The sequence below is a fragment of the Sphaeramia orbicularis genome, chromosome 21 (genome assembly GCF_902148855.1).
Source record: "Sphaeramia orbicularis chromosome 21, fSphaOr1.1, whole genome shotgun sequence".
NCBI classification, from domain to species: domain Eukaryota; kingdom Metazoa; phylum Chordata; class Actinopteri; order Kurtiformes; family Apogonidae; genus Sphaeramia; species Sphaeramia orbicularis.
In genome coordinates, this window is record NC_043977.1 from 39,655,653 (window position 1) to 39,674,407 (window position 18,755).

An 18,755-nucleotide genomic window follows, 5' to 3' on the forward strand; every position below is an offset into this window, starting at 1 on the left:
CCTTTTCTTCTCTACAGATGTTGATTCAAGTCATTTTTAAGAGGCTTTAGTCTATGATTTAGGTGTCCTCATTTACATACTTTCCACTTCAGTTTATTTCATTTTCAACATTTATAGCACACAGACATGCAAATAAATAATTCTCAACAGTCACAAACTGAAAACACAGCATAGTTGTCTGAGAAATTGAGCAGAAACCTTAGCTTTATTTTATCCACCTCTTTATAAGTTAAATATTTTGTCTTAAATCTTAAATATATGCATTTAAAATATGTATGCATTTACATCGTATTTCAGTTAAATTGTTTGTTGAAAGGAGACCTCAGATCACTGTAAAACAGCTTTAAGTTTTCCAAATGCTTAAAAACTAAACAGCAGCTCTGTCTTAAGGGTATTTATATCTGATCTGCCATCACTCATTTCTCATTGCAGTGTCTCTCAGTGGAAATCATCAGCAGTGGTATTCCTCAGGGGTTAAAGCCAATCACGACTAAACACTACAAGCTTTTTACATTAAATGTGTGTGGATTGTGTGTCAGAAAACAGCACATCAGTACAGATGAGTGGTAGGCTATGACACATCAGATGACTCCACTGGAGCTGAGTGATCAAATTGAAATGTAAATAACAGACTTAGTGTTGAGACACTATACTACTTATTGTGGTGTTTTAGGGATAATTTTCTTTTGGTTAAGTCACTTTGTGGATGCTGATCATCAGTGTCTTGACCCAAATATCAGAAAAACAGCTCATTTTATAGCTCCATCTTGATTCATACACACCATTTCCAAAGCTCACAATTCTGCAGGTCAAATGTCTTAAAGTTGGGTCAAATCCCAGAATCTGATTCAACCAGTCTGAGGAGTCGCTGCAGTTTCATGGCCATTTCTTCAGGACAATTGGAATCTGTACTGAACTGTTTACAATGATGTTCTACCCTGCACCCCAGCCTTTGTGAGGTGTCTATTCTGCAAAAAATCTTCTATTTATTCAATAGAAGGTGATCGAGAAGGACCACTGTGTTATAGGAACAGTGTTTGTGTTACTAAGCTCAGCAGCACATACTTCTGTCCTTCAACCATTCAGGCTTTCACCAAATCCTTGAATCTTTTAAACTATCGTACACAAAAGGCGAATCAGCCACAGACAAGTTTTCTTGTTTTCTATTCTTTCAAACTCACGATTTCGGGGAAAAAAATACATTTATGGCCGTATCCTCGATTGATATGAGCAGGACCATGAGGCATTTCTATTCTGATCATTAGTGAAATATTAGTATTAGTGTAAATATAGCACATAGGTCTGAAAATAGTGTTTGTGCTGTTGTTGGTGATGCGTGGCAGCTGCTGTCTGTTTGTTCATGTGGAACCTTCCAGTCTTATTTGAAATCCTCTTCTGGACCGCATCATTTTTTAGTTGTGTGTATGTGTGTGTTTGTGTCGTGTACTTTGGAGTTGTAGCGAGCTGCTCCTCAGTATGTGAAAACACCCTGAGGTGTGGAAACCCATCATTATGGTGATGATTAGCAGCATTTTCATACTTACTCGCATCGCTGATTTAATCAATAAAGACTTGTTAGTGAGATGTTTTCACACTTGCTGAGCTGAGCAGAAATAGGAAGTGTGTGTTTGCCTTTCTTTGTGCATCTGTGCATGTGACTATGTGTAGTGAGTGTACCAAGGCTTGCACCTGGCTCCTTGTCTTTGCCCTAAAGCCCAGAGGGGTGCAATAAAGAACGCCTTGTCCCAAAAACACCACACACACACACACACAGACACACACAGCGCTGTTTCCATCACTTTAGGAGGCATTGCATTGACTTGCATTAATTTCCTGGAGACTTAACCCTAATCTTAATTTAACAAGTCTCAATGGCACATTTAATTGTTTTGGTTATTGTTGCCTAAAGGGAGCTAAGACCATGTGTGTGACTAAAGTCATTTTCACCCCCATAACATATTCCACACATACACAATTAATCAATTATAAATAGTTCTGGATTATTATGTTTTGAGTTGTTGTAAAACTTTACACCTAAACACTAAAGCAATAAAATTATGAATGGATGAGTCAGTTTTTTTTCCCCCAGTCAATTGTTTGTTCTTTCATAAGGGGGAAAAATAGTGAAATTAAAACACCCTGGTAGTCTCTTACAGCCCAAAGTACTCGAGTTCAGAACCAAGAGATTACTCAGTAGTAGAAAACTGGGCAAATCATCATATTTTTTCCCTCTTTTTTTTCTGATGCATTTAATTTGCAGTTCCTAATTCTGACAACTTCTTTTTTGGTGTGTATTCTCGTTACTTCATCTCCAATTACATCTGTCACACACACACACACACACACACACACACACACACACATATATATATATATATATATGTATATATATATATATATATATATATATATATATATATATATATATATATATATATATATATATATATATATATATATATATATAAAGTACTTGTTCATGTCCTTTTGCACTGACCACTAACCATGTCTCAGAATTGTTAGATTTGTTTCTATTCATCTGTATAGAAACAGCTGGAACAGAACAGAAATATCACGTTTCATCATCTTTTGAGATCTGACCAGTTCTATTTTAATGACGTCATCCTGTTGCGTCTCTTCCTTCTCTTATGGTTTAATGACACCAGAGTGAAGAATTTGCCACCATCGGTTTGTCTTGACTGACTTTATTTCACTGATATTCTGTTGATATTAATATCATGGATTCAGTTGCAAAACTAAACACCCTGACAAGGGTCTTAATAAAAAAAAAAACACTGAACATTGAGTCTAAATATTATTAACAGAGCTGCCCTGGTAGTTCACCTGGTAGAGGGCATCTCTCTCTTAACTCTCATTTCCTGTTTCTCTCCACTTAGGTTATAAAATAAAGACCTAATACCCCCAAATAAATCTTAATAAATCATAAAAAGTTACACAGCATAACATAAATGAATGACTGTGGTGCTACAATCATGAAGTAACATTCTTATTTGGTCAAATCACATTTGTATCATAACATTTGTCAGAATAGTCATAATATAATAGTCATTTTTTGTTCTTATAATTAGACCTTATTACCAAACCAAAAAGGAACACAGCATGTTGTTTAATTATTTTTCTTTTATATCCTCAAATATACACTACCAATGTGGTGTGTATGTGTATGAGTTGCTAAACAAGAGCGTTTGTGATTTGTAGTTATTTCTATGACAGTTGCTCATCTTCTACAGTTCCATGATGGTGACAGTGCTAGTGTTTATTCAGACTTGGGTGATAAAAACAGTCCATTTTGCCCGTTACAGATGGCATGTGTGTGCGTGAGAAAATCTTGTCATGTGTGTGCTGTTGCAGGATGACTCCACTCCCCTGGCATTTCCTTGGGGGGAAGTCAGTGCAGTTCTTCTCTTCCCTCGTCTTCGTTCTATCTGGCTCCATCTTCTTCTAACACACATGAACAAACACTTACAGTATTGTCATCGTTACCTCTTTGTCCTCTTCTGAGGGTTTTACTCCAGACGCTTGTCCTTGTTCCTCCTCTTTCTCTTCTGCTCATCTTATCCACTTCATTTCTTTCTTCAGATTTCCTATTCTCTCTGGCAGCAGCCTTGAAAAGTATGGAAAACAGATTTCTATGTTGTAAAATGAATGAGCAGCCATGACCACACTTTGTGAGGTAAAGTAGGGGAGGAGAGTTTAGTGTTTCTGTCCATTTAATGATCCTCAGAGGGGGTATTACTGCAACACAAGGAGGTGAGAAAGAAAACAAAGAGAATATCAACACATCTTAAAACTCATATATATTAGGACTGTAACTTTGGTATTTGTGCATCATTTATTTAAATTGTCCAATCTATAATTGGTGTAATACTTTCCTCTTTTTTGTAATGCTTGTTTTCCCCTCATGCTTTTCTGTTTCTACACGTATCATGGAAACTGACCACAGATCAGTTTCAGAGACTTTTCCACTAATGACAAACCCAGATCACTCTGCTTCTCCTATTTTCCTCCAAGTGGAAGCTTGAGGTCAAAGGTTGCACCAGCTGATGGATCTTATGGTTAAACCTTATGAACTCTGGGGTCAGGTCCCAGTCATCTGAGAAAAGGACCTCATTGAAAACCCGGTCCACTCAATCAAGTGTTCCTGATTGGGGATCAGAATGATGGAGACGTCTCTGAAAGTCCACATGGGACTTGTTCAGATGGAGTGATGGTCATTTTAATTAGTTTCTGATTTATTTATTTATTTATACAATTATACTTCTGTATGAGCAGTGTGTGAACCTGTCAGCATTTACACCAATCTGAATGTCTGTCATAAAAACCAGTTCATGAGCATGTATTAAAGGTACTGGATGCAGCATTTTACCTACTTTACCCAAAGAATTACCTTTTAATTACCATAATCAACCATTTTTCAAAGCAATACACTGATTTCACATTCATATTTTGGGGGTGAGGATTGCTTCACTGCATAAACAAACATGAAAGCTAGGATAACTGAGTGTATAACCTTTCTCAGTTCACAAAACTGGGTGGATCTATGAATGTGTATTTATGTAGGTTTGTGATATTGCAGCTTTGAAGAAAAAAATATTTTTTATTTGGTGTCAAATCTGAATATGCATGCCATGATGTTTAGTTCATGTTCAAGTCCATGTGATTACTATCAAAAGATGGTCATTAAAAGAAACTAGTTAGAACCATTTTTTATGATCAAGTAATAATTTCAGTAAATTTTAAGCACAAATAGATAAACATTAGATTTGATTTTTGTCTATGATTTAGATTTGATTTTTGTTGCATATAGTTTTACTTAACAGTGGTTATCAAATGCTTTTAATCTGTATATAAAACTGTCAGTAGAGAAAAGGAGCAAATTAATTGGCTCAGTGTTGAACATCATCAACATACCAGCTGTAGTTTCACTGACACATCCATCCACTTTTTTTAAGACGTCACCAGACAGTGCTTGTCTGCTCTGTAAAACCTCAAATAGTGAAACACTATTCGTCTTTAAATGAATTCAAGTAACAGTATGTACACAACCTGTGTGTAATAGGAAGTTGGTTACTTCAGAGACTGACAGGTTTTCTACTGAACAGTCTTCATGATCCAGTGGAGATGGATCATGGTGCTGGTCACAGGATAGTTGGATGAAAGAAGGATTGAATTGTGTCTGAATGTAGCGTGAAGTCAGCTGGGAGGTGTTAAGAGGGTTTCAATAACTACACTGTCTACATTTATAAAGGCCTTAAAGATGATTCTCAGTATGAAGCAACACAGTTACACAATAGAACTAGAGTTGCTTTTATTTCCCTACTGGTGTTTTTTTGTCAGCTGTTGTCTATCTGCACTGTGGAACTGTGATGTTCTTGAAGTTTGGTAAAAAATGACTGGTTTTTAATTTCCGTTTTCTAATTCCCATATTCTAATTAACTTTACTAAAGAAGTACTGGTGATATTATACCAATTTTCAGTACAGGGGATGTAAAAATATTCCACAAGTTGGTATAAACCAGAACAGATTATTTGTCTAATAATCTGTTCTGTTTTATACCAACTTGTGGAATATTTTGGGGATTTTTTGTTTGTTTTTTCTTCAGAACTTTTAGTTCTCTTGTGACCTCTTGGGACCTCTTTGGTCTTTATTTTCAGTGTGGGTTAAGATGAACATATATCTTTGTTTACAACCTCTGGTGGTTTGATGGTCCTGTTGTAGTTGAAATCCTTTGATCTTAGTAATTATGCTTATGTGTAAAATGTTATCATATTTGGAGTCATGGTCAAAACTGTTAAAGTAAAGTGGGTTGAAAAACACTACTGTCATATTTTTAATGATAAATGGAGGTTTTGTTGCTGTTATAACCCAAACCTTGCCTGTTATAGTGGTGGACTGTTCCCTTATCTCATTTTTTCCTTTTTACCGTGAAATAGGTTAAACTTTTGTTGGTTTGTCAGCAGAAATAAGCAAAAAGGACTCCACCAACTGTCTTGAGACTTGGTGAAAAGGCTAGGACATGGACCAAGGACAGATCTGTTAACTTCTGGAGCAGATCCAGGAGAGGGGCGGAGTCTGTATTTTCTTTCAAACATTTTTAGACATACATTTGATTGAATTATAGGACTGTGGGTCATCGGCGGCCAGCACTCTACCAGGTGTCCTTCTAGTTTTTTGACGCATCCACATTGGCCAGGTGTGTGTCTTTGTCTGCATGTGTGTGAGTGTGAGTGGTTTTTCAACAAAGGAACCAGAGAAGAAGATGATGTCATCGTTTAACCGTTACGTGCCTCTCTGTCTGTCGGCAGTTGGTGGGTTTCTGTAATTATTACAGTCTGCATTCTGAGGTCACCTTTCTCACACACAGAGAGAAGACGCACACACTCAGGCTTGTCTTTTTAATCTTAGTCTGGACCATTGGCAACATATTCTCTAGCCCCTTATTGAACTGATATCCTTACATATGGAAAAACAGTATGATTCAGAAGAGCACTTTGATTCATGAAAAGACAGAAGATACAAACTGTAATTGCACTGACAGACCGACAACACACTCACTGGTCAGGAGTCAGAAATGTGTGTCTTTTACCAACTAGACCTTGGGAGGTAAAGACAGATGTGTGTGTAAACTGTTCATTATTATGAGCATCTGTCATGATCTCATTGGTGTCCACAGCTCCAGTGCATTGTCCCTCAGCCCCGGGTGGTGTGTATGCAGATCTGTGTGGCTCTTAACGTTTCAGTGTGTTCTCATTTTAGGATGAAAACGATCTCTGTCCACAGAATTCAGCAAAGTTTACGAAACATTTTCTGAACATTCTTACTCGCCTGAAACACACAGGGGGGCTGATAACACCGCTGGACACAGAAACTTGCTCACATAACAGTTTGCCGGCTGTGAATGTAATCAGCAGTATTAGGTCATGATCCACTGTCTGAATCACAATTCTCACCTCTTAGAAAATGTAGGCGAGTTACAACCAGACATTACAAATTTTGCTCTAGTTTGCTCTTGGTTGTGGAGGCTTAGTCTGCATTGATGCCTTTTGTTGTTGTTGTTGTTGTTACCAAGATGATGTAAACACTGGTCAACATACAGCAGCACTGTTTTCATTAATTACCTACATCACAGCGGCCTAGTTTGACAGACTTTTATAATGAATCGCGGTCTTCACACCAGAATAACTAAAGCATCTGTGTGTATTGGACTCACCGCAGGCTGGAGTTCACAAGCCAGACCCACAGCTGACACACTAATGCTAAGTGTTTGTCCTTATCTCTTCAACAGCAAAACAACAGATTAAACCAACAATACAAGTTAATGGTGATTTAAACAAACGCTTACATCAGGGGTGTCAAACATAGGGCCCACAGGCCAAAACTGGCTCTCCAAAGGGTCCAATCCCTAAACGTAGAATGAAAAAATTAGATCAAAAAGATGTTGACAATCAAGGGGGTCAAAATCATTTTAGTTCAGGGGCAACATACAGCCCACTTTGATCTCAAGTGGGTCGGACCAGTAAAATAATAACATAACCTATAAATGAGAAAATGTTCTCCAAATTTTTCTCTTTTTCTTGTAAAAAAAAAAAAAGAAAAAAAAAGTAAACAACATGAAAATGTTTCTAAACTCTCTGTTCACAAAAAGGGAATAAAATTAACAAATATGTACAACCTGAAATGTCTTTAGAAAAACAAGTGCAATTTAACAACATTTTGCCTGTTACTGAATGTTGTGCATTTGTAGATGCACTATGATCTGTAAGATGTAATGTTTGTGTGTAAATAATAAGCTGAGGCATATATTGTTAAAATTGCACTTAGAAATTTCATTATGTGGCTCCTGAAATAAAATGGGTTTGACATCCTTGACTTAATTGAAAACAGACACTAAAGCATTACTGTAAATGGACTGAAACAAACTTACTAGTCAAGGGACTGGTGTCAGTGATATTAATGGTACAAACTCACAGGTTAATTCTACAGGCTTTGTAACATACCTGAATTACACCGCAATTTAATGTGAATGTTGGCTGAGCAGCAAAGTTTGAACAGCACTGTTACTTTTTTAATAACATGATATGTGCAGTGCCTCTCCAGTGTAGATCGTATTACAGTTTCGTGATATAAGATTGCCTATTATGTTCATAGAAGCAGAATGTATCTGTATAGCAGCTGCCAACAAATGCAGTCAAAGAGACAACTGCTTGTAATTCAGTTTGCATTAGCAGTTCGTGTTGTCAAAGGTGTGTGATACACCAGAGATGGATACGTAGTGGCAGGTAAGACACTAATCTAGCACTGAATGAGGGTGTCTGCGCCATTGTTCCAAAAAACAATCTGTCATCCACGTGATAGCACAGGCTTGGAGCTTAAAAGCTAACACAATGTCACGTGCATTTCCAAAAGTCTATGTTTTTGGGAGATTACAGCACTGAAATAAAGTAGTGCGGATTCAATATGTAAATGGAGCAAAAGTTATGCCTTAAGTTGAGCAGAACTGCTGTGTCATCTGAATCATGCTCCAACACACACTTATGTTTGTTGCTTGAGCTTGCGGCACATTGCTAACCAGGCCTGTTGTCATCAGAGGAAAATAAAATACAGAGTAAGATGATGAGCTGAGACCAAGACGGCAGTAAAGTAGGAAATGCTTAGGTTTGTGTCGTTTTTCAGCTCTGGATGTATTCAGAGGTGTATTTTAGGGATAATTACTTTAGAAATTCTTTTGTGCATGTGTTGTACAAAACAAATGAGTCAGTGGCGCTGCAGTAAAATGGATCCTGGAGGTAGATGAAGATGAACATGGATCCCACCATACAAGTCCTCTGCATTCCCCAACAAAGACTGAATTTATTTGTGCCCCTCAGGGCCCCTCCTCCTCTCATCTTCATTGGTTTGTGTTGATAGCCTGAAAGCTTATTTATTTATACACTCACATAGTCTTTTCCAGTGACTGTCTTTGACCAAATCCTCTGCATTTTCTCCACTACAATAAATCAGCTGTTTTGCAGCTTCAGTTTCTTTCATTCCGTCTGTGTATTGAATATCTGATGACTCAAATGCATATCATGATACAGGGGTCATGATGCAAAATGACACTATACATTTTTCCTGTATATAGAGCACACTACTATATACATGATATAGGAATGAAAAGACCTTCACCTTTTTATGCAGAGGAGTGGAGTCTGATACAGACCATAATGACAATTTTTAACATCAGTCTTTTCAGTATGAACAACTGAATCAAAACAGTGTTTTTGAGATACATGCAAGATTCCAGTTTTGATACAGTATCACAAAATACATCATGATACTCAAGTTTTATTGATACTTTGTAAATTTTTAGCTCACCAGCCAATCGGCCATGAGCTGTTGTGAAGGGGCTGTGTCCGCCGTTGTCTTCATCGTTGTTGGCAATTTCTTCAAACATCTTTATCAATTAAACTACTGGTCTGCATGATTTATTTCAAATTTTATATGTTGCTTCCTTGGGACAATCTCTACAAAGTTTGTTCACAGTTTTGACATACTGTGTTTTGTTTTGGTTTTTTTTTTATTGATTTTTGAAATATTAAACAATTTGCCTTTACTTATAATGGGCCATATTTTGTTGTTTTATACCATTGAAATAGTTAGAGATATCAATATAGTTACTATTGAGCACTGATGGGAAGTCATACATGGATTTTCATTTCATTAGTTGAGTTCTCCTCCAGTGAAGTACCACCCACTTCTATTAAGAGATTGATCTCCTGCATCAAGACCACTAGGCTCTGACATAGTGCCAGAAACTGACAACCCCCCAAATTGAACCTGTTATTGGTTCTGATAGAACATGCCAGTGAGATACAGGGACACTGGTCCTATTTTTTACATATGCAGGATGGTTTTCAGCTGTCTGTCCATATGTAACTTGTTGCAGCTTTCACTTGTACTCTGTTATCTTGCTTTATTTACATGCACACATGATAAAAAAAATCTATGTATTGGCTTTTATTGCCACTACTTTGAAAAAGTGCCAGCAATGAACACAAATAACCTCCCTTGTTATTTTCAGCCACCCACTCTACACTGTTTATCTTTCCCTCCCCTCCTGTTTGTCCTCACCATCAGCTGTCACTCCCTTTCCTGATCTGATTTCTTGCTGATTTAGTTGGACATGACATCGGCCCACCTGCACTTTGTATTTTCACTCCACTGCTCTTTTGTATAGACTCACTTTTTACACAGTTCAAGGTGAATATTTAACCAAGCATGTGGGCCAAAAGGAGCACACGTCACTCTGTTGTGCTGAACTGTAAACATTGTAAAGGGACTGGGACCTCAAATTCTTTTTGAAGGATTGTCATCAGATGTCCCATTATGACTCAAGAATTCATTCATTGTCATTTTTTTTTTTTTTGTAGCTTCAGGCTTTTACAACAGAAGACAGTATCAGTGTTGGTCTATTGTCAACAAGTGGTCCGATGTGTCCAGTGTGTCTCCCTGGTTTTGGCCTCAGGAGTTGTCATGTCTTTTTGTGTTTATTTGACTAGGAACTACAACATTTTGGATAATTTCGGAGCTCTGTGATTTCAGTATTTAGAAAATAGCTCAAAGACGTGCAAATTAAATTCACTCATGGATGAAGGTAACAAAAAATTCTCATGACCCTCAGTTTTAAAAAGCTAATTTTCCAGAAAAGAACAATGTCTCTCCAGGCTAATATGGTATCTGTTCTTCTCAGGAAGGTCGAAAAATCTCAGCAGAGCTTTTCTAAAATAATTAAGAAAATAACTTTTATGTCACCTCTTCAAAATATTATAATGTCACATGCCCTGTTCACACCAGTGTGGTTTCCTTCGACCTTTGTGAGTGTTTCAGTGTCTTTGATACACTCTCAGCTCATGCGTTTTTCCTAGTGTTTTTTCTTCTTTCACCTTTTGAGTCCCTTCCTGAATTTCCCACAGTTAACACCAGCAGTTTGCTCTCGATCAGCCTTGACCTTTTCGTCAACCCTTCCTCCACACACACTCAGACCCACACAGATCCACATACTCACACAAGCGCTCCCGTCCCCTTTGGCTAAACCAAAATGGGTTAATCCCTCATCACTCAGCCTGCAGACTGAGCCAAAGAAACGGTGGGCTGGTGGCTCAGGTGTCACAGTCCTGTTTCACACAATAGAAATCTGATCATGTGGCATTTCAGACACACACATACACACAAATACAGACTGCATACATGATGTAGACATAAAAGAATGGCTTATGGACACAGTGGCAGGCATTTGTACACCATTTTCCATAAGCCGTCTGAGTTCTCCCCCTTTTTACTTTCTCCCTGTAACACATTCACTTACTAGTAGCTAACATTATAATTGTCAACAGTATACTTTACTTCATATCTGTTCATTTCTCTCATAGGGAAAAAAGTATTTGTTTTTTTTCACTGACTATGTGAACTGTAAGCTTTTAGCTGCACTGGCAAATCAATTGCTCTGGATCACAGATTCGTTATTTACAGAGCTTTTTGAACAATAGGTTTCCAATAATTAGGTTATTGGTATTAGTCTTGATGTTGGAGGTTTCTTGTTGGCTCTGCATTTCACGTCCATCCAGAAATAGGGCATAAATTCAACCACTGTTGTTCAGCTGATGGTACTTAGACATTTTAGCCTATCCTGACCAATATTTCACTGTGTCTTCTGTGTTAATGATATATTGCCCGCTCTGCTTTGTTTTTTTTTTTCTACCCAACTCAGTTAATTTGGTACATAATCAGACTTAAAAACTGTACATGTGACTGAACAAATGCATCGGGTTGCCTTAAGTATGGCTAAGACATGAAATTCTATCCAGATATTTCAGTTTTAGAAACAGATCTGTGACTTTTGCTTCCCAGATGCCAAATCAATGCACAAAAGCAGATGGCATGAAAAGACAGGGTTCTTCATATCTGGAAAGTAATGACTATCCTTATTACTTTAACTTCTGTGACAGTGTTTTAAAGGTAAACTGTAGAGCTGCATTGTCCAGGAATGTACAGATGCTCAGGTTTGTTTGGCCAGTGGCTTGTCAATGAAATAACTCTACAGTAAGATTCCTGATACTGTTTACAGAAAGTTATACATTACACAACCTTTACTGTATGTTACTTACTGAATTTTTATATGAATGTTGAATCCTTCATTCATGTCTCATCAAATAAATCCAGACAAAAAGAGCCCTCAGAAAAGGCTCTTGTGGTTTATTCATCTGCAGACTTTTGATCCACAGCATAGTAGTAGTCCTATCAGTTTAAAAAATACCGTCTGGCATCTATATGTTATCAAGCAAATATGGCTTACAGTGGTGCAAGGGTGCGCATGTGTGAAAGTCATGGTAAATTCCTCTGTTATACCCAAGAGTACTGTAGATGCCACAGAAACATATTATAGAATGATTTAAGTTATTACACAAACTCCATTCTCGGGAAAAGAACATGTTGTCTTTACGACCAACTGTATTTATGCTCAGTCACCCGCTGTCTGGAAACCTCCCTCTGTTTTAGTTCCTGTACTCAGAAGTGCTCGGTGCTGTAAAACAACCACTCAGGCAAAGCAAAGTGCCATTGTACCATTGCACTGAATTGTCTTACAACAGTACCGTTTAACAGTAGATCCACAGATCAGATAATTACTGACACTAACTCAACATGGTAGAGCGATGTAACACACTTCCTCAACTCTTCTCTCTTCTCTTTTCCTCTGCAGGGTCGACATGTCAAGACAGGACAGCTGGCGGCCATCAAGGTCATGGATGTCACAGAGGTCAGTAAACAATAACCATTTGTGTACTTATGATATTATTGTCCTCTTTCCGTCCATTGGAAATGCAGGCAGGTTTCTTCTGCTGAACAGCTTGTTTCGATATTATTTTATAAGCAACATAATTTGAGCATTTAATATTTTCGAGTTTCAGTATTGACATGATATGGCTGTATGTTAACTAACTTGTTTTTTTTATATAGTAAGAGATTTCATTTTGTCATTTTTAGTTAGATGACAAGATTTGACCAGTTTACTTGCCTGTTTACGACAGTGCACAAAGTTCATCTGTTGTGTTGTGTTAAATGAATATGACAGGAATTGGAACAGTCAGACATTATTTTAATTCTTTTTTTAAGTCATTACTATTTAAGAAAGCATCAAGCTGTTAGCTGAGAGTTTTATTTATGTGTTACATCTTTGGTAGAGGGTGTTTTTCAATGTGAGGGGTATAAAATGGAGGGATTGACAGTTGTATTGACCAGTTCCTGTTGAATCAGTCACATGTGTGTCTACTGTACAGACTCATCAGTGACCACATGGCTGCTTACCTAACCATGAGAACGTGGCTTCACTTGAACAAATCACTTCTTAGTCCGCAGAACATACCTGTTAACACACAGTTTAATGTTTTCCAAAATCAAAATCTTTGACATAGTTGTTACAGTTGGGTATGTTAAAGTATTTTCTCTGTACTATCCCAGACTTGGGTTTTATTAAACATGCATGAGGTTAGATTATTGCTGCTGCTGTAGCTGTTAACAAATTCAGTGGCTAAAATAAAGCCTGTGTAGATTTGTCCCAAATTTACTTTCACTGTCCAAGAGCCTTAATTGGCCTTAAGTCTTCATTTTGTATTCAGTATAACTCTTAACACTGTTAGACTGAATGCTAAACACACAGCTCCTTATTCTCTCCTCCCTCTCTCTGCTTCGTCCCATGTGCCTTATGCCAATATTTTGTCCCCGACATCAATTACATTTTTCAGTCTTATAATCAGACACTCAACACCCCAAACCTCTTAGCTTTATCCAATGTAAAAAAAAAAAAAAAAAAAAAAGAAAAAAAACAGCCCAAAATACTGTATTTGAAACAGATTGAGTTTCCAGTAGTCTTTAAGACTGAAGGCTGGCATGCGATAGTGTTTGGCTATAATCTTGTGAGCCTCCAAGAGGCTGAGGAAGGACCCAGAGGGCCGAGTCTGAATGTGGAACTGGAGTCTGGTTTTCTCTATGTGTATAAATGCACAAGTGTCCTTCTATAATCTTGTATAACTGGATCTCACTGTGTAATGAGGGCTCCTTTGCTCGGCTTGTGTTACTCATCACTGAATAAGACAAAAACATATTCACAAACACAGATCTGAGCCCACTCAGCCACTTCCTGTCCAGCCCTAAAGAGGAATGAGCGCATAATTACGGCAGCCACACAGGATCCTCTAATCTGGGTTATACCGAAGAGGATTGTCTGTCTGAGGTTTATGTTTGGACTGTAACTCTTAAACTCTAGGACTTTGTAGTGCTGCCACACTGAGTCAAACATTTTGTCTGTTGTATTACAGGTCAATTATTCTAAGAAATCTTGCTGCAACAATACAAAATAGTAAAACAGAGATGGAATTATAGGATTTTTGAAGAAAAAGGGTAAAATAATTATGATTATGGCTGAGTAAGGTTTACAAAATGAGTTTTAGATGGGACTAGAAATGGAGACAGTTATTGGATTAGAAGCCTAGACTGTAACCAATCACAATACCAACATCTTCACACATTCTCATGAAAGAGAACAGATTATGCCTCATTCTCATCATTAGGGGGAAAAAAATCATAGTATTTTAGATGGAAAATGGGAACAGAGAACCATAATTTACCCTGAATTACAAGAAAGAATGTTGCCCTAGTGTGTGACAACCAAAAAGATGATGGAGACTCAGTTAGTCACTAAACATAAACATGTTTTTCTTTCTTTCCAGCTAAAGCTCAACGAATTCACTTGACAAATATATGATAACTTGGCTAATGAATTGTACTGTATATGGAAAATGCAGTTTCATGTTATATTTTCTATTGTGTCACTTTCATGTCTTATTTAGAATCTAAATGTCACCAACTGGATCAGCATCTCACTGATTTTTAAGTATGACCTTAACAACAGACAGACAGTGCTCTTTGACAGTGAAAGCAATGTTAATGGTATATTGAGCAGGAACCTGCGATAACCACTGAGAGGACTGGATATTGTACAGTGTTATCTTTTAGCATTAGTTTGGACTAGTATCTTTTAAGACTAACAATAAAACTTTCTCCCTTAAAGTTATGCTGTCTGATCAATTTAGTCATAACTTTATCCACTGTTTTATTTTGTGTAATTTGTAGTTTGGTGCAAGATGGAACACACATCTTCAACCACTATCATGTTTATTTGGTTGTGAAGTCATGTTTGGTTTCCTAAATCCCAGAAAACATTGTGTTATTATGAACATAACATTACAAAACTAGTGTGTAACAGGTAATGATAAGTATTTACTGAATTTGAAGGCATTTGTAACCATATTAAGTATGCTTCATTAAGATATTTATTAAATGTTCAAGCAGTAAAGCACAGCAATAGTGTTTTACTGAGGACTTTGTTCAGTCCTATAAGAATGTGTTTCAAGCATATTTTGTATATTGTGTTATAAATTGGGATTTAACTCACTTTTTGTTATCATGAGGATAGCTCTATTTCAGAGTAGTGTATTTTTTTAAACCTACAGTAACTTTTTTTCTCCTTATTGGAGCAGCAGAAATGGGTTGTAAAAGTTCAGCATATGATGGTATTTCACTCTGATCTTGTTATTAACACATCCGGTAGTTTGGGGTCATGAATATCCGTCTGATATTTATTATGTTGTTGCTCTCTGTTTAGTCTCTGGCTCCTCAGCCTCTACATGCCCCACTATGGTTATAAAATAGTTTCTGTCTTAGTTTTTGTAGGTTGGTGCTGAGGATGGATGGAGTGTTTTTTTTGCAAAGCATCTGCCTGCTTTGGCCAAAGAATGGCACTACGACTGTTATTTCGGTCTGCTTTTAGTGCTGTCAAACAGTGCACTAAAGGTCCTGAAAAGTGTGAAATCTGTTCCTTGCAGGTTTATTATTAAATTATTTGTTAAAGCTCCTTTAACTGCAATCTGTGCCTAAGAACATGAATCCTCCTTGTGTTATTTGGGACAGTTTGGAAAGGGGCTCACAGCACATTTAGGCAGTATGTTTTTATTCCTCGGGCAGTGTTTTATTTTTAGACTGTTTGAATATTTGCCTCCTCTGCAGTTTTTGCCCTTTTTCACAACCGTCATGGTTTCCCTGCGGCTACAGTTTAGAGACAATTCCCACAGGGGAAAAAAATTACTGCAGACGTTTGAGTCTGTTAGAGAAATCAATGCTTAAGAAAACTATTAAAACTTAATATGATTAGCCAAAGAAAGGACATCAATAGACTGTATTATCTAAAAAAAAAAATCATCGTGAAATTTGAGTCTCAGTAAACTGAACTGTGTCATGGGTTGCTTCTGTGATATTCTATTATTGTATGGTGTTTATGGCATGGCACAGTTGGAGTTTGATGTGATGGGGAAATCAGTGGTGTTGCTATCCAGTGGGTTGAACAATGCCTGCAGAGGCAAGAACAACACAATAGCTCAGTTAAAGTGCAGTAGTCAAACTGAAATCCAAACAAAATGATCAAGGAAAGATATCTTGCTTTTCACCGGAGTGCAACTGTGATTGTATTCTAGGTCTTTTCAAGTTTTACTTTGTATATATAATTTATTTATTTCTACCACAGCCAGGCTAAAAACCTACAGTAGATACACTTGATGTTGAGTATGGCATTGTCTGTCATTCCATCATTGAGTGGACTGAACATTTGCATAGAACAAATGGATGAAACACACTGTAGCCTGCAGGCAAACATATTCATTCCCAGCCGTGCAGATGAATCATAAGACATGATGGATTGAAGAAGGATAGGGAATATGTTTATGTATTCAGGCTAGTAAAAGAACTGAACAGATATCCACATGTTGGAAATATTGAAGTTATTGTAGGGTGTTTTTTTAATTTATTTTTTCCTCTTTCCGACAGCTGAGACAGGTCAGCCGTTTTCTAAAATACACACTGACTTTGCCTGGATGTTTGCCAACAATGACAGTTGAGCACAGGAAGTTGTTTGCATTGGAAAAATTGCAGGTTTTCAAACACGCACCGATACCATGTAATAAATGTGTGTTTGATCTGTAGAGGAACCACAGGAGCTTTGCAAACACTCACATGTCACAGATGGAAAACAACAAAGCCATACATCTCCTCTCCTGTGTGTGTGTGTGTATATGTGTGTTTGTGTGTGTGTGTGTGTGTGTGTGAGCATGTCCACTCTCAGCTCCATGTGCACATCCAGCATATGTGCTTTGACCCACATACAACTTCCTGTTCTATATACGGAGAGAGAGGTGCTAAGGAGGGAGAAAGAGCCACATGTAGAGGAATGAGAGGACGGAGACTGAACAACAGGATGATACCGAAAAGTGTATCACTACTCAGGCTACACAATTGAAGTTGTGTAATTGTAAAAGGCAGCTATTTGCAGGATTTAGGGCAATCTTACTGCAGAAATGCCAAAAAACAAATACAACCTTGGATATTTTGGTTTAACATTGACTACAGACAGGCATTGTATAAGACATGCAAGAGGAAAGTTAATTGTTCCCATTTTTTTTATTTTAATGCTAGTATACCGGGTGGGGAAGCAAAATTTACAATGAACATTTAGTTGTTTTTTCTCAGCAGGCACTACGTCAGTTGTTTTGAAACCAAACATATTGATGTCATAATCATACCTAACACTATTATCCATACCTTTTCAGAAACTTTTGCCCATATGAGTAATCAGGAAAGCAAACGTCAGAGTGTGTGATTTGCTGAATGCACTCGTCACACCAAAGGAGATTTCAAAAATAGTTGGAGTGTCCATAAAGACTATTTATAATGTAAAGAAGAGAATGACTATGAGCAAAACTATTACGAGAAAGTCTGGAAGATACTATTAAAGAAGAATGGGAGAAGTTGTCACCAGAATATTTGAGGAACACTTGCGCAAGTTTCAGGAAGCGTGTGAAGGCAGTTATTGAGAAAGAAGGAGGATACATAGAATAAAAACATTTTCTATTATGTAAATTTTCTTGTGGCAAATAAATTCTCATGACTTTCAATAAACTAATTGGTCATACACTGTCTTTCAATCCCTGCCTCAGAATATTGTAAATTTTGCTTCCCCACCCTGTATATAGAAAATAAATAAGTATGTATGTAAACTAAAAAGATACAAAAAAAATTGTTGCTAACAATATTGCAGTATTACTTTTTCACAACACTGGGCAGCCTTAAATGTAACTGAATGTGGTGTATATGGTATATGCTAAGTATTTAGTAAAGAAGTTAAGCTAAGTAAGCTAAGTATTTAACCTTTAAATTATGTGTTTTAGTGCCGGTGTGAGATTGTAAATGGACCCCCATAGAATATGGACCTGGGGGTCCATATTCCGCTGCGGAATATGGACCCCCCTATGGAAAATGGACCCCCCTCCAAATTTAGGGAATGGTTAATTCTTTTTATTATTTTTGGAATATATATATATATATATATATATATATATATATATATATATATATATATATATATATATATATATATATAATGGAAACAAAACAACATTTAAAAAAAAACATTTATTGAGGTATATAACAAGTATTATACAAAGTTAAAAATGTAACAATATCACAGATATCACACTGAATGGCAAATTACACTGTTATGACAGGCTCAAAATGTTCAAACATGTTCTTCACAAACATGGCTTTTGGTGAAGCCTCACAAGGTGAAGGAAGGCCAGAAAGTGGCGCATAGCAC

At 37.0% G+C, this 18,755-nt stretch overlaps 1 protein-coding gene across 6 annotated transcripts in view; it reads left to right on the forward strand.

Moving 5' to 3' along the window:
• Positions 1-18,755, forward strand: part of LOC115412774 (mitogen-activated protein kinase kinase kinase kinase 4-like) — a 124,294-nt gene that overhangs the window by 43,206 nt on the left and 62,333 nt on the right. For all 6 annotated transcript variants that reach the window (XM_030125428.1, XM_030125430.1, XM_030125431.1 and 3 more), the window contains exon 3: positions 12,759-12,815. In XM_030125428.1, the coding sequence (XP_029981288.1) occupies positions 12,759-12,815 (57 nt within the window). The remainder of the gene's footprint in view (positions 1-12,758; positions 12,816-18,755) is intronic.